Source organism: Leguminivora glycinivorella, chromosome Z, assembly GCF_023078275.1.
Source record: "Leguminivora glycinivorella isolate SPB_JAAS2020 chromosome Z, LegGlyc_1.1, whole genome shotgun sequence".
In the NCBI taxonomy this organism is placed as follows: Eukaryota; Metazoa; Arthropoda; class Insecta; order Lepidoptera; family Tortricidae; genus Leguminivora; species Leguminivora glycinivorella.
In genome coordinates this window covers 32,296,619-32,313,973 of record NC_062998.1, presented here as the reverse complement: position 1 = coordinate 32,313,973, position 17,355 = coordinate 32,296,619, and the positions used below count along the sequence as shown (strand labels likewise).

At 37.6% G+C, this 17,355-nt stretch overlaps 1 protein-coding gene across 1 annotated transcript in view; it reads right to left on the bottom strand.

Moving 5' to 3' along the window:
* Positions 1–287: 287 nt before the first annotated feature.
* Positions 288–17,355, bottom strand: part of LOC125241703 (kalirin-like) — a 129,160-nt gene continuing 112,092 nt past the window's right edge. Inside the window, 8 exon segments of the mRNA XM_048150300.1 lie at positions 288–3,451; positions 4,064–4,255; positions 4,532–4,689; positions 4,692–4,764; positions 5,121–5,399; positions 5,522–5,937; positions 5,940–6,291; positions 12,883–13,063. Coding sequence (XP_048006257.1) covers positions 3,152–3,451; positions 4,064–4,255; positions 4,532–4,689; positions 4,692–4,764; positions 5,121–5,399; positions 5,522–5,937; positions 5,940–6,291; positions 12,883–13,063 — 1,951 coding nt within the window. The 3' untranslated portion in view covers positions 288–3,151.

Here is a 17,355-nt window from a genome sequence, read left to right as displayed (position 1 = left end):
AATGACAAGGTTGTAATTTGGTTGGAGTTCAATTTGTTATGACTTATGATAAACATTAAAAGTAAACTGACACACAACGTCAAATTCGTAGCGGAAAAAATAATCGTCCACGTAACCAGCCATTATTAAGACCCCTAAATACTGAAAAAGGTATACAACCTCTAGCAATGTGATATGCACAATGTTGTATTACGAATTAGTAGAATGAGCACGTAAAAAATAACTAATAATACAAATTAAAACAAAAAATACTACCCCCATCAAGATATAGCTCAATCGATTCTACTCTCGATTCTGAACAAACGGTTTTCAGGTTTTTAGTGTTAAGTGAAACACGGTGTATATTAAATAAATTGGTCGAAATAAAAAATTATTTGATATATCATTGTATCACGGTTTTAAAAAAATTGCTTGTTAAGTTGCAACTGATTTATAAACTAGTGTTGGCTCTATGTGTTCTGCCTACCCCTTTAAGGGATACAGGCGTGATTGTATGTATGTATGTATGTATGTTGGCTCTCTAAATTGTTATAAATGTACTTGTAACTATTAAATTATTGCTTTAGATGTATAAGTGATTTTGATATAAATTATTTTAGATTAAATAGTCTCAATAAGCGTCAGACTAAGTTAATTTGGCGGCAATTCTAATAGCACATAGGTACTGTGCATGTGATATTTTAAACAAAAACTCAAATATTCTTATCTTTCGTAACAATTGTATGTGCCAGGCTGTCAAATTGCTGCAAACATAACTTGGTCTGCCTATATACAGAAATCGGTATATTTACAAATGTATACCAAATATGATCGCCGTTCATTACAGATATTTAAAAAAAATTGGATCCTGAACAGTAATGAAATAAAAATCATTGTGCATTGCGAAAAAGAGGACGTTCGCAACGAGTGGCGATAAATTAAAACACGACCGAAGGGAGTGTTTTACATCGACACGAGTTACGAATTCCCTTTTCGCACGTGTATCGAACGACGTTTTTCAGTACAGATGGACCTCCGAAGTTTCGACCTGCCATATAATGAACCACTTCTCGCACTAGTGCGTAAAAAAAACACCGTCTGTACTGAAAAACTAGTTAATGCTAACTACTATAATAAGAACGATTTAATGTCTGTCTGTCAGTAAAATCTTACTTGTTTACTTACAAAACTATACCTTTATAGGTGACTTTCGAAAATGTTACTCTAAGTGCGGCCGTAAATTGTATTTGCCGTTATTGTCCTCGATTTCAGTATTTATTACCTATATTTATGTTTTAAGTTTATACTCTATTATAACTTTGTTGAAAGTTGAGAATTTGTCCAAGGCATTATAATTTATAATAAATGTAAACTTTAATAGTTTCATTTAATTTCATGTGAATCCAGACTATCTTGGATTGCATTATATGTAGGTAAGTATGTAGTATATCCTCATAAGATTATACGATGCTCGCCGTCTCAGCTAACAAGGAGATTTCAATAGTAAGTTATCCTAGATAAACATATAGTACAATATTCGATTTGCGGGCGCTAGGCGGCGTGATAGTCGTGCACCTAACAAGCAGGTACACAGGAGCGGGATTAATCTACATAATTATTAATAAAACTCTTTTCTATTTTCATATTATTGTATTATGAGCTTTATAAAATTTACAATAGGTACAAATACAACTTGATACCTAAAGGTGATCGTGGATCGCTTTTTAAACATACATATTGAATGGTATTTTTGTAGGTACCTATGTATTCTCAGTAAAAAGAATATTCGAGGGGTTGGAGGTAAAACCTGATAAATAGAGATTAATTTTCAGTGAAATAAGAACGTTGCGGAAATTGCACGTTGTTCAAAATTCAAAAACCAGTTTGCTCCACTTATCGGGTTTGACCGCTAACCAATCATTGTATCTTAGTTACTTACTTACCCATACTTTGACTAAGTTAGCCTATTAGCTCGGTAAAAAAATAACCGATTGCGGCACTGCTATGCAGGAAATCGGACATCAAGAACTCAGAATCACCGAGTACCTGCCGCCTGGCAATTATTTGAGTGAATATAACTTAAGCTTAAACAAATGAAGGCTTTTCTGAAATATTTTTACGGGCTCTGAAAATAATTATATTTCAATTTCCGAAACATTTCCCTAAGCTTAAGCGTGGTTATATTTTTAGATGAATACATGACTGAGAATCTAGAATTCATAGTTTGAAAATAATGGCGATGACGGGAGCATACTTCTGATTCGGTATGCAGACACTATTACATTCTAAGGCGGAGTTATCAGTCCTAGAACACCAAGTATTTACTTTCAACATCATAAGTTCCAAAACGAATACAAAAACTTGAACCTGTAACTTGGTGTGATCAATAAGCGGGCTAATTATTCGTATTTATGACCTTGACTGTAGGTAGTATGTATCTATCTAATAATTAAATGATTGGGCATTCTATCTTGTATACATTACTGTATCCTAGTCAAAAAAATTAACTAAGGTCTAGGACAAGGTTTGCTTATTATCCAATCCACTTAACAAACATATCCGTTCGGTTCTTAGATGACTTTGTGCTACATTTTTGATTATAATTGCTTAACACACCTCTTGAATAATATACTTTATACATACACAATAAAAATTGTATTTGGTCACATCAACAGGACAACTTTAATATCATAAGCCTATACCTTAATGTCTATATACAATTGGAAAAAAGTTTAAAAGTACATGTTAGAAATAAGCATCATTTATATTAAGCATAAATCACAGTCACTTCCTTACAATCGGCCACTTATTTAAACCACACAAACTAAATAGTTCCGAAAATAATACTATAAACAAAACATTATATATTGTTGTATAATACGAATTACATGAGGAATTTCAAACCATAATCTCGTTATAGGTGAATGTTTAACTCGTTAACTTAATTATTGATAATGAGAGAAATCTCGTCGCAAATGAGTCAAGTTATTAAAATAGCAAAGACGACAGGTGGGCACATTGACTACAGAACGGTTACAGTCTTCTCGAGCGCGCGGCCTCGCCAAGCGGGACATTTGGTTACAGCCTGTACACTTACACTATTCTCAAGCCAACAAATAATCGTTTAAACTCACAAACATTTACTTCCAAAGAAAAGCCTGTATTTTTTGCTTTATTTTGTCAACTTTTTACTGCTCATGACAATCGTCAAATGAATACAAACAGTGACCGTAGCGTCGCGCGTAGTGTAACGATATTTTTTCATCTTATAGCGATGGCGATCTTGTATATAACGTGAGTACCGAAACCTAACAGTGAATGTTTGTTTCGTTGTCGTGTCCGTCTGGCGAGAGCCGGCGAGCGTGTCAGGTATCTGGCGAGCGCAGCGCATGCGGCGCGGGCGCCAGCCGGCCGGCCGCCGCCGCTCGAGGAACGTCTTCAGCTGGCTCGCCGACAACGCCAGACTGGGCGCCTGCAACACAATTACTTAATCTTACACTCCGATTACATAAACAAACACTCAGAAAGCGGCAAATTTAAAAAATGTAAATGAATAATTAGATTATTTTCCTTTTGCTAGAGACAAACTTATTTGTCTGGCTATACTTTACAAACTGATTTTGAAGATAGTATACGACTATGTGTGCTTCATATACTCATGTAGTGTAGTATCCACGTTCTTTTCAACTCATATGTGATACTTTACAGTATTTCCTATCAAATCCATTTCATAAAACTAAATATTTTGGAGGGCTATTGCTGTAGTACTAAAACGAAAATCCTAAAACAGAGAAGTTTTTTCGTTTCTGCATCATATCTTACTTTGCTTGCTTCTGTGATAAACGGTAAAACGTCATGCCGTCATTTTCGCACTGTTAGCAAGTGCGATAGGGACACACCGATGCGATCAAGTTTATCGAACTAGTGTGCTACCCTGGAGGACAAAATCAAAAATGGATGTGACGACCATATTTATTTATTTATTCAAACAACAAAAGTCACCGTTTCACGAGGCAAACAATGTAAGGCAATAAGAGTAGAACGGAGATGTTTAAAGTAGGAAATAAAAGGGCAAGTTTGCTACCTCATCAAACCAGGGGTCAGCGAGCGCGGCGCGCGGCTGCAGGCGGCGCGCGGGCGCGGCGTCCAGCAGGCCGCGGATGAGCCGCTGCGCGCCCTCCGCCACGCCGGCCCAGTGCTCCGGCGGGAAGCAGTAGTCGCACTTTATTATGTTCGCCGTGGTCTCTTCTATCGACTCGTCCAGGAAGGGCGACAGCTAAAATATACGCAACGATAATGTCAAAAAATATGTCCATATCGATAGGAAGTACATCATTTACCGAGACGCGGCTAAGATTCGTCATATTTCCAAGATAGGTACTAATGTTTTTTTTAATTGATAAGTTTTATTTTTATTTTATCGGTTTATCATCCATTACCGCACAAGTGCGTTGACAAATAAAAAATCTAGACTTTCTAGAGATATGAATGAGCCTAAAAGCGGTTAAATAAGTTCCATGTTAGGAGCAAGGCAGTATAACGTTGGACGTACCCCAGTCAAGAAAACGTATAAGAAGACTCCAGCGGCCCAGGCGTCCCAGGCGGGCGCGGGCGGACGGCCGAGCACGCACTCGGGCGGCGCGAACTCGAGCTGCGCGGGCGCGGGCGGCAGCACCTCGCGGCCCGGCGGCGCGCCGCCTCGCCCTCCAGCTCCACCGCCGAGCCCAGGTCCACCAGCTTCAGCTGCGGGTGCGCGCCCGACACCTCCACCAGGATGTTCTCCGGCTACACATTACATATTAATACACTACGTTCCCTTCATTTCATACAAAATTGCTCATTACGATTCTCTTGCTAATCTTTTTGTGCTAGCGTGTTTCGTCCGTATTTGTCAAACAGAGCGTAAGCTAATGTGACAATACATATAATGAACTTTCTATACTGTTAGACACATGTTTCAGACAAGTTGCATAAGTTCAATTTGAAAACACCTCTAATGTATAAGTATAAAAAGTGAAACTGCATGAGATACCTACAGACGACTTAGTTTGTAGAGCTCTTAGTCTATTTTTTCAAATTTCAAACTAAGCAAAATGATTGTTGGTCACGTCAGCAGGTCTATTAGAGCAGGTTGTACTAACCCTGATGTCGAGATGCGCGACATTGTTGGTGTGCAGCCAGTCGAGCGCGGAGAGCAGCTGGCGCGTGTGGTCGGCGACGAGGCGCTGCGTGTAGAGCGCGGGCGCGGCCGCCGCCCACTCCAGCAGCGCGCCGCCGCCCACCAGCTCCAGCACCAGCGTGTGCGCGCCCGGCGCCGGCACGTCCGCGAACAGCGCCAGCGCGCGCACCACCGCGCCGTGCGCGCCGCGCGACAGCAGCCGGTACTCGCGCCGCGCGTCGCACCCGCGACCTATCACCACCTACAACACATACATTACTCTCAAACTTGTTAAGTTTGTTTTAGGGCAACCGCTAAGTAAAATTGCAATCCACTGATAAGAACCAAATCAAACATGGTGTTAAGAATTCAAGGAAGAATCACCTGTTTAAGAGCAACTCGTTGTCCTGTCCCGGTGTCTCTCGCCGCCAGAACGCGCGCCGTGCGGCCTCGGCCGATTTCTTCTTCGACTGCGAACCGGCGCGCAAACTGTTCGCGCTGCCACGTGCTGCCGCCGCCGCAGGCCGCCGGCGGCGACACTCCGCCCGTCGCACCGCTTCGGGCGCACACCAGCCGGAAACTATATTGCCCCGCCGGTAACTCTTCTAGTGCCAGTGTATGTACTGCCGCGGGCGTTTCGGTTGCGCGTCGCCATTCCCCTTCGCCCACCCTGCAGTACTCGAGATGTGCGGGCGCAGATTCGTCCCACTGAACGACTAGGCCGCCGCCGGGATGCGCCCGCACCGCAGGTACACCGGGCGCACCGCCCGAGCCGACGGTCAGCCTCGCTGAACTCTGACGCCGCCTAATTCGTTGCTGACCAAACAACAGTAAACGCCAGCATCGGAGGGCCGACAAGCGTGGATAGTGAGAGTGGCCAAGCCATCGGGTGTGAAAGTGATGGCGAACCGGCCGCCATGTCGTAGCGCTCGAGTTTCGGGCGCGGTCTTGCGCCAGGAGGCCTGAGCGCGCGTGGCCGAGGCGCGGCAAGAGATGGTGGCGGAGGCGCCGGGCGGCACGGTCACGTCGGCGGCCGGCTCGGCGAGCTCGGGCGCGCGCAGTTCCGTGACGACGCCGTCGGCGCCCGGCTCGGCGCTAGCGCTACTGCCGCCGCCGCGCCGCAGCTTCAAGCCCCACGCCCTTTTCGACAGGCCCTGTTATGACGTACACTGTCATTTTATTTCTCTGATCGGCATGCCAGAATCTATATCACAAGCGACACATGCATGCTCACCCTGTTCTCCAACACCGTTTTAAGCGTCGATTCAATCACTGTACATTTAATATTTCTACGCTATTTATTTACAATCAATACATAACTTATAAATAGTCTTTGGCGGGTATATAATTTCAAATCACTTTTAATGCAGTCTTTCGTGTTGATCGATTGGCCCGCTATCACAGTCTATATATAAAATGCATTCCCTGGTATATCATACCTATAACAGAAAAAAATACATAAAAGCGTTAAAAAGAAGTCATGCATAAAGAAGAAAAGTGCAAAATATATGAAATGAAGGTGGCATTTAGTTGGCAAAGTTTGTGTTCGTAAAGTCAAAGAAACATGTCAAGCAAACAGGAGAGCAACTTTTCCCTCATTACAGCAGTCAAGTACTGTATGTACAGTTGAGTGTTACAAAAATACCTTTACATTTAAATAATTTTACACACTGCATGACAAAAATATGCTTCCAACACACATGACAGATTCATCTTTTCACTTATCGCACCAAATTTCAGTTTACAATCTGTCTTCCATAGAAACATTGTCACAAATTGCGACATAATAGGTTTACATTGCATGTTACAGAATAAGATTTCCTGTGAATGTGCCGTAAATATGTTTTTCTACTCCAGCACTTAAATCTGTCAATTAGATTATTGTCAGCGGTATCCAAATTAAGTTCATTTGAATAACGATAAGAAAGTCTATTTGTCTATAGGTTCATATGATAACTGCTGAGCAGTATTCATATGAATATAGGAGTTCTGTTAATTTTTTTTAAAAGCACAACTTCCAATATCAGGTATGTTTTCATTTGCAGTAATAAGTAACTTTTAATAAATAATAAAATATTTAGGTTCATAATTTAAATCAAGATGAAAAAATAAACTGAAATGCGTTTTACATATTAGATATTGCAAAACAAAGGTAAAAATCATAAGTTTATCCAATAATGTTCCATTCCACATTTAAATATTCTTGAACGCAACCACATTTTTCGTAATTGAAAACCGGCTTATTTTCTATTTCTCTTGTCTATGGTATGTTTGACATTTGTAAACTTTTGACGGAAGTATTTGAACTATTTCGGTGTTGTGTAGTTTGTTTTAATTCGACGTTATTGTGCAAAAACTTAAGTAATTATGAGTGATTCTGGTGAACAATATACTTCCGAAGAAATCAAGGCTATGGCGCTCAAAGAGACTGACAATTTGTTACCTGAAAAGTCGATAAAGCGTACCAAAAATGTTATGAATTATGATTGTTTTGCAATGGAAATTGCAAAAATATGTTTCAACTTTCTCTGTTGTTGGCATATTTTGAAGAATTGTGCAACAAGTTTTCGCCATCAACATTGTGGACAGAATATAATAGTTAAGATCCACACAAATATTCCCATTCATTATATGAAGTAGGTAAGCAACCCATTTTATTATTCTCGAATAGATATGTATTTGGCTGTCGTAGAAAAAGTATAGTATACAATCGTAACATTATGAAGGCTATAAAAGTCTCGTACCTTACTTAGGCCACTCGGCAAGCCATCGTGGCCTAACCGCGGTACTCAACTTTTATAGCCTTCATAACGTTACCGTTATATAATATACTATTACATTTGCAGTAACATTATAAACTTTGCGTTCTTGCTTACTTTGCTTACTTACGTTTACTTACACCTATTGCTACATAAATATCTTTTTCTACTCCAGCACTTAAATCTGTCAATTAGATTATTGTCAGCGGTATTCAAATTAAGTTCATTTGAGTAACGATAAGAAAGTCTATTTGTCTACAGGTTCATATGATAACTGCTGAGCAGTATTCATATGAATATAGGAGTTCTGTTAATTTTTTTTTAAAAGCACAACTTCCATTTATCAGGTATGTTTTCATTTGCAGTAATAAGTAACTTTTAATAAATAATAAAATATTTAGGTTCATAATTTAAATCAAGATGAAAAAATAAACTGAAAATACTGAAATGCGTTTTACATATTAGATATTGCAAAACAAAGGTAAAAATCATAAGTTTATCCAATAATGTTCCATTCCACATTTAAATATTCTTGAACGCAACCACATTTTTCGTAATTGAAAACCGGCTTATTTTCTATTTCTCTTGTCTATGGTATGTTTGACATTTGTAAACTTTTGACGGAAGTATTTGAACTATTTCGGTGTTGTGTAGTTTGTTTTAATTCGACGTTATTGTGCAAAAACTTAAGTAATTATGAGTGATTCTGGTGAACAATATACTTCCGAAGAAATCAAGGCTATGGCGCTCAAAGAGACTGACAATTTGTTACCTGAAAAGTCGATAAAGCGTACCAAAAATGTTATGAATTATGATTGTTTTGCAATGGAAATTGCAAAAATATGTTTCAACTTTCTCTGTTGTTGGCATATTTTGAAGAATTGTGCAACAAGTTTTCGCCATCAACATTGTGGACAGAATATAATAGTTAAGATCCACACAAATATTCCCATTCATTATATGAAGTAGGTAAGCAACCCATTTTATTATTCTCGAATAGGTATGTATTTGGCTGTCGTAGAAAAAGTATAGTATACAATCGTAACATTATGAAGGCTATAAAAGTCTCGTACCTTACTTAGGCCACTCGGCAAGCCTCGTGACCTAACCGCGGTACTCAACTTTTATAGCCTTCATAACGTTACCGTTATATAATATACTATTATAGATTTCATTGGGATTTGATTCTTAATTTGAATAATGACAATCACCGAAAACAGTACCATACTGTCAAATAACCTATCTCTTTCATTCGTCGTGTTTGGCCTAGTTATTATCCTCTCGATGAGTTATTGATGATTGTGCAAAAAAGTACAGTTTGCAATAAAAGCCTGTACACAGTCAGCGTCATAACCTTGGTAGCATGGGAAATAGGAGAGTTGGGCAATAAGTAAACGACTAACGATTAACGATTAAAATAAGACGATTAATTAGTTTTAATCGATTGGAAAGGACGATTAATTAGTTGTAATCGAAGATCTTCGATTAACGTTAATCGCGAATAAATTTATCGTCGACAAATTTTGACGATTGATTTTTTTAATCGACTAATTATTTGAATAAAAAGTTAATCGATTAATACCTATCTCTGATAAAAAAAAGCCGAATAGTTAACTGTTTTAATCGCACTGTGAGGTCGGAGAAATTTCTGAGATCCAGGATTTAATAATGCCACGCAGAATTGTCAGCTATCTGACGTGAGGTTCTTATTTCTTGTGACCTTGAATGTGAAAACTATAACAAATAGTTTTTAATTCATGTCTTTTATATCCACATGAATGAGTTAAAAAAAACACTATTCTGCATTGAAAACCAGTTTACTTACTTACTTACTTACTTCACTGGCTCAGCGACCCAAAAAAGATCTTGGCCTCCGACACAAGAGATCGCCACTCTGCCCTATCCTGCGCCACTTCACGCCAGTTGGGTACACCAAGTGCGGACAGGTCTTTCAGGGCTTCCTCGCACCAGCGATATCTGGGACGCCCACGCGGACGTTTTCCACCTGGGCGTCCCACATATGCTCTTCTCACACCACGATCCTCTCCCATCCTTTCCAGGTGGCCAAGCCAGCGGAGTCGTGTAGCTTTGATCTCGCCAATTATATTAGGCACCGCCATTAGCTCTTCCAGCTCTCTATTTCTCCTGCGCCTCCAGGTTCCATCTCCCTCTTTGATTGGCCCTAGAATCTTCCGCCAGATTTTCCTTTCCGCCACTAAAAGCTTGTTCTCTTCTTTCTGTGTCAGTGTGAAAACCAGTTTACAAAATAGAATATTTTTTTTTGATTAGAAAGCGGCCGAAGGGGCAATACCACAGACACGTTAAACCTACAAGAATAAGACCTTTTTTGGAGTCGATTATAAAGCCGATATTGATATTTATGACGATATGATGTCACTATTCAAATTATGAACAGACCAATCAAATCTGTAAAGATGTTTATGTAGCAATAGGTGTAAGTAAACGAAAAGTAACCAAGAACGTAAAGTTTATAATGTTACTGCATTTGTAAACATATTTACGGCACAGTCACAGGAAATCTTATTCTGTAACATGCAATGTAAACCTATTATGTCACAATTTGTGACAATGTTTCTATGGAAGACAGATTGTAAACTGAACTTTGGTGCGATAAGTGAAAAGATGAATCTGTCATGTGTGTTGGAAGCATATTTTTGTCATGCAGTGTGTAAAATTATTTAAATGTAAAGGTATTTTTGTAACACTCAACTGTAAAGGTATTTTTGACCTCGACTGTACATAGGTATATCTTGTGACATGATCTTTAGTTTCAAAATTTTATATAAATGCAGGAGGTTAACACGTCTAAATAAAAAACGATGTAGTTCAGACCAAATGATCCATAGGTACTTTTGTTAATAAACTTGAATACGAGGAACTTAGGCCCACTTGTACCAACCACTTAAATCAGGGTTAGTGGGCTGTCAAATGTCTAATTCCATATAAAATGGTGGGTTCACCCTCCATTTCCGTTGTTGCAAGTGGCCCTCAGGCCCACTTGCACCAATCACTTAACTCAGGGTTAGTGGGCTGTCATCTGTCGAATTCCATACAAAATGGTGGGTTAACCCTCCATTTTCGTTGGTGCAAGTGGCCGTTAGTGTGTGTTAGTACTCTATTGTTATAATCAGTGCTCGGACAAGTCATCGTAAAACAATCGCAAGACTGCAATAGAACAAGATCAGTAGAGAGTTGCATTATGTACAATATTATTAATTGTATTTTTTAATGACACCATACAGAGCTCGGGGTAGTCCTCAATCCACCTATTAATTGTATTTATTTGCACCATACTCGTATTTAAAATATTTAGAAATAACCATAATTAAGCGAATAATCACAAAACTATTTCAAGCATGCCACTTTGACAAATACATGACAGATATGCGACTAAAAAGGTGAAATGTTAAATTATACATTACGATAATATCAGCTTTAGACAATAATAATCTTAAGTCTCGACTCTATAATAGTCTTGTCTTGTCCCATGCCCATATCTGTTTCTGCTATGACTTGTCCGAGCACTGGTTATAATCCATCTAGATACAATATCTAAATCTACTTAAACATTAGTCACTGAGAGCAGAGGAACATTAAACTAGGTGGGTGATTTGGCTCTGCGTATTATCTCTTCACCCAGCACTGTGTGGCGGCAATCTAAACGTTTAGTCAAAGTCTGTGAGGCTAAGCATGGACTTTATAATAAAAAGCTAACCAATTACATATAACTTGGTTTGTATACGAGTATTATTTTATTAAATAATAAGAAAGTGATATACTTATTATTGGCCGGCACTGTACAAACCATAAGCCCGATGATTTGTGGTTTGGGAATAGCACGACAGCGATAAAAAATCGACGATATAGGTAATATCGTAAGGCTTATGTCTTTATTTTAAGTTGCGCTTGACCTCAGAAACATTTGCAAACCAAAATAAGCTTAAGCGAACTAGCATAATTAATTAATTGAATAATATTTAATACTAAAAAAATTTTGCAGAAAACTTTATCTATGGCTTACTTTTCTTTATCCACTGTGTCTTATCTACTATGAAGATGAATGAAAGAGCCCGTACTTAAAAGTTGGTTTGTTTGTCCTTCAGGTTAATACAAGGTTAATCATTGAATCAGTTTGATGTCAACATAATCGAACATAATATTTATTATTGCATTGTCGACGAAATAATGCATAGTATTTTTTTAAAAGGTATGAAGAGAGGTGAAAACTAAACTTCTTGTTTAATAAACCATTTATAGCCATTATAGTATCAGCGTATGACCAATTCACGCTCTATTTCAAATCACTTTCGTTCTGGCAATTTGTGTATATATCGCTTTCACCTAATAGCCTAGTAAATTTATTTCAGCAACCGCTCAGCAAAAGCCTTAGGGCGCGAGTACACGGTGCCGGCGCCGTGCCGGCAGGTTTTGCGAGTCACGTGTACATAGCAGGCAGCCGCGCGATGGTGCGGAGGCGGAACCGTGTACTCGTACCCTTACATATCATTTAAGTACCAAAAACGATAGGCTTTAGCACTGCTCATGCATCCCGTATTAGGAAAGACGAATATTGAATATAATTTCGATTTCTTTTTCTCTAGAAAAGACATATGTTATTGCGATGGACCTAGTCTAGACCAGGCAGAAGGTCCAACGAAACACTTAACAAGAAATAAATCTCTGATTTGTACTACCTAAACAACAAGACGTACTCGAATGTTATTTAGGTTTTTAATAATAACATTAAACGGGTGTATCGGTGTTCTCATTCAGATTGTTGTTAGAAGCAAAAAAGACGAAGAGTCGTGTGTTACGAAAAAATACCACTATAGTGGTCAGTTTGGTAGTAATGAAATAAAGTTTTAACGGATTGTACCTACTCTAGTGTTAGTGTTGTATTCTAGTATTGATATAGGTTATCCCGTGTTGTGAGAGTGAGCAGCACTGGAAGAGGTCGCTACTCACGTTGGGCTGCGTGGGCGAGGTGGGGCTGGCGGGCGAGGAGCGCGCGGCGGCGCTGGGTGGCAGGTTGATGGTGTTGGCCTTGGCGTGCGCGCGCTGCGTGCGCCCGCGCACCTCGAACCGCGACCCCATCGACGGCGGCACGCTCTCCGTTTTACGCAGGCCGCACCGACCCTCACCCGCGCTATACGGACGGGAATAGGTACAATTAAACCAAAAGTAACAAATAAATCAATAGGGAGTACCAGCTTACAAATCATAAACAACAAAAATAATTTATAAACTGCCTATTTGTCATTAGTAGTCTCAAATTATACCTGGATAGTGCTAAAGTTAAAAATTTAAGCTGTAAGAACAGCCTAATCACTAAGAGGCATTCAATTTGTGAGCTATGGACACGTAGTCTGTTCTCGCACGATTTGTCAAACACTCTTTAACTTTAGTTCTCCTCAGCATTTCAATTATTTTGTAAATGTCGAATAAATAAATCAACGGCAAATAGCGAGTAGATTGTCACAGGGATACAGAATATTATTAATTAACTTATTTATGGAAAGCGTAATAATTTTACGTAATTTCAAATAGTATTATTATTGCCCCTGATGAAGTTTTGAACTATACAAATTACCTAAATGCAATATTAATGGCGAAAATACTAATAATCGACTAAGTCATATCTCGTCTGAAACAGAATAAGGTTTACTTTCTAATGGCTATATAATATACACTGACCTAGTTCCCTTTAAAGCAGTTAGCACTGTTAGCAATAAGCTGGCCCCCAAACTAAAATAAAACCAAAAATAAAGAAGCATGCGGGACTAAAAGCAGTAAACCACAAGCACTTTTTATTCACATTTATTGGTTACTCCAGTAACATTTAAAGTTCAGTAGGTAATACAATGACGGTTGTTAGTGATATATACATACACTAGGATGTAATAGGCAAATATATACATACTACTGTTACAAAACTATATTATGAGACATCGATTTTATGAAAAACCATTTATTTTGGTCGTGATGTATTAAATAACTAAACTATACACTTCCATCGATCGATAGGTAATCAAAATATATGGATCAGGATAGCACAATTTCACATTATTCTCGAGTATTTCTAGGAATTGTTATTAAATTATCGTAATGACTCTTCCTTAAACATTATGTAAAAGATAAAGGAATAGTTGCACATTATCAATAGTGTATACCGGCAGGCGCGCGGGCGCGAGGCTGCAGCGAGCGGCGGCCGCCCTCAGCCCGCGTCCGCGCCCGCACGCCTGCGCTATACCCACTACTCTCGCTCGATAGTACCAAGCATTATTTTATTCAAACAAACATTTCCAATTGTAACTAATTGAAAGCAATAGCAAAAGCACAACAGCACGATTTCATTGACGTTAAAAACATATCACACTGTTACATAAACTGTTACAAAATGTCGTTTACTTTACAAGTTCTTTGGTTACATTGATTGTTATTGAGTATCTATTAACATCAAAAGCTGAGGTCCATTAGCATTTCTTGGTTTGATTAAAGTACTTATACGATAACAATATACATTATACCTAATATTAGCCGCAGCTCAATAGACAATACTAGCCCTTTCGCAGTAGTACTTTATTTAATCTTATGAAAACCTATCTATTGTAGAAGATAACGCAAACAAATTTGGCCCCTAAACCGGACAAAGTAAATTTATCCAGCAAATACAAATGATTACATTTTTGAAAGTACATAAGAAATGATAAATGAAGAACATATCTGTCAAGAGCTTTTAGCAATATGGTACCTGTAAAAGCAATTAAGTAATCGTGACGATACAGGTCACCTCTCCTTTTGTATATATTTTTAGTGTTAAGTGAAACACGGTGTATAACTATATTACTTAACTAGAGACGTATTATAATTATATCCCTAGACTAAGTTTAATCCAGTGATATAATTATATAACTAAACTAGTAACGTATTATAATTATATTCCTAAAGATGGTAAGGAATCGCTTTCGTTTAGCTATGTTACATATAATTATATCCCTAGGGTAATATACGCCGCACCGCCGCACTCCTGCCTATCACAGGTCCAGTCATATAACTATATGACTCTAGTTTAGTATTATAGTTATACTCCTTAAGATAGCAATTAATCGCTATATCAGGGTTATAACTTCGGCTTTAAATTTAATTATGTGATCTATATGGACGATATGTAGATTGTAGGTATATTTTTAGTAATATGTAAGAAGTGAAGTATAAGCAGTAGGTTCTCATTTGTAATTATAAACAGTTAACTGTAGCTCCCTAGATCCTTTCGTCAGAAGGATATCGGTATCTTGCCATAAGGCCGCGTTACCAGGCCAATCGTAAACTAAAGACAAGTATAAATTTTGTCAGTATCCTAAGCAACATATTGAACATATGTAGTTGTACCTTTTAAATGAGACCTCACAATATATTTTGCTTCATTTTTGATACGTAAGCGTAACTGATTAGTATATATTAGCTGCTCAATAATGGCTAACTCGCTAAGTCATATATATACATGTGGTGGAAAAGTAAGTACACAATTTAAACAAATTATGTCTGTTTTATTTCATGTGATTTCTTTAGTACATATTAAGATAATCAAAAAACAGGTAACACAGTCGTTTTGGCAATGTCATGGTTTCTAAGATAAAAAGTGATATAATTCAGTGAATAAAACACCATGTCACGTAGATGTTTGTTAGTTGAAACCGGTATAAATAAATATTGTATACATTTATGCAGTTTTGGTACAGCAGCCACCTGATATAATGATGAACCCTATTAATGTATAATTAGCTACTACTAGACCTAAGACGCACTATGGGAGTATGTAAAGTAGGATATTAATTAAGTAAAATATTCTAAACTACCCTTAGTCCCATTCCCTCACATATTTAAATATGTATCATTCTGTACGTCCACGCCCTTATTTCCAGTCTTCTTCAATTCCTACTTAAGCTAAAAGTGAAGTACATATAATACATACATGCTGCATTGTCAGTTTTGAACATAATTTATTATTGCATTAAGTACACGCGATACCCCGCAAGATATCTTCACAAAATCACAACTCTATTTACTATCAAACTGCCTAAATCCCCTGGGTTTGTTGTTATTAATAATTTATGCAGTTATTTAGGTACATTTAATATGTCCAGCTTGGTATTTAAGAAATGTTCATGTCAATCTATTAAGATAGGTAATCCATGTTATCGTTTTTTGTGATAATAAGTATACCTTTTACGATGAAGTATATTAGACGTAGAAATAAGGTTTAAGAGACTGTTATTCTTAAGTAAAAGAACAATGTCTAGCTGTAAAACTAGTAAGAAAACAAAAAAGTGCCTACTCAAAATAAGATGAAGAATTACATGTTTTGATAAAGGTTTCTTTGAAATATTAAAGCTTCTCATAATCTGATAAGAAGCAATACTCTTGATTTCAAGCTCTAGAATATACCAAATAAAATAATCTATATCGTAAAAAAACAACAAGTTTATTCATAGGATTGCTTGCTTTAGTACAGTGTGTTTCTTTTTCTTAAGATTTAGGTTTCTTAGAACCATATCGTGCGCTACAGAACATCCACCCGTCAGACCTTTAAGTGACTCGTTCGCTGCTCATCTTAACGCTTTATAGCGGCTGTACTTCCATTCTTACGATTCGACTTTTTAAATCTATTCTGATAATGGAGTGAATATAGACATGATCTGAGTATTTAATATCCTTAAATAAAAAGCCTCCTAATACCTCAAAGAGACACACAATGTTTTTCATCACATTTGAGAGAAAAATACAGAGGAAAAAGTCGTAAGACGAAACCTCAACGCAACGGTGGCTTTGCGACCAGTAGTGTATCCTCATCTATATTACATTACCTATTCATATTAAATCCATTGTTATTGACAACAAATACTTTTGAACGAAAATCCTGCATATAACTTAAATGCAATGTTCATATAAGCATATAAATCATATAATTAAACTAAAATTTTACTTATTTTTCATTCATTTAAATATTTTGATCTGTTGTACTATCCGTTGCTAGGCAACGGTGGGTGCCTCGCGTACGCACGCGGTCAAGCGCGAGTAGAGAGCATATTGTCAGATTGTAAATTATAACAATTTATCTGAGTTAAATTTACGAAACAAATGCAAAACACACTGATATAATTGTAATACATCAATAAAATGCATTTTTCATACCGTATATATCTTTTATAGCTTAATAGTCAAATTTTGGTTGTGTAACAAAAATCCTTGGAAGATTGAAACATCCTTTGCCTGGAGTATTGTACGGATTGTATTAATTTTTAAAACTAAATCCATTATTCCCTTGGGAATAAAATAATACATTATGCTTCAGTACACGTAGACGCAATGAGACCTTTAAACAGCAAATGTGATGAAAAAATCATTAAGTATTAACATTTGTCTTGCTGTCGATCCATT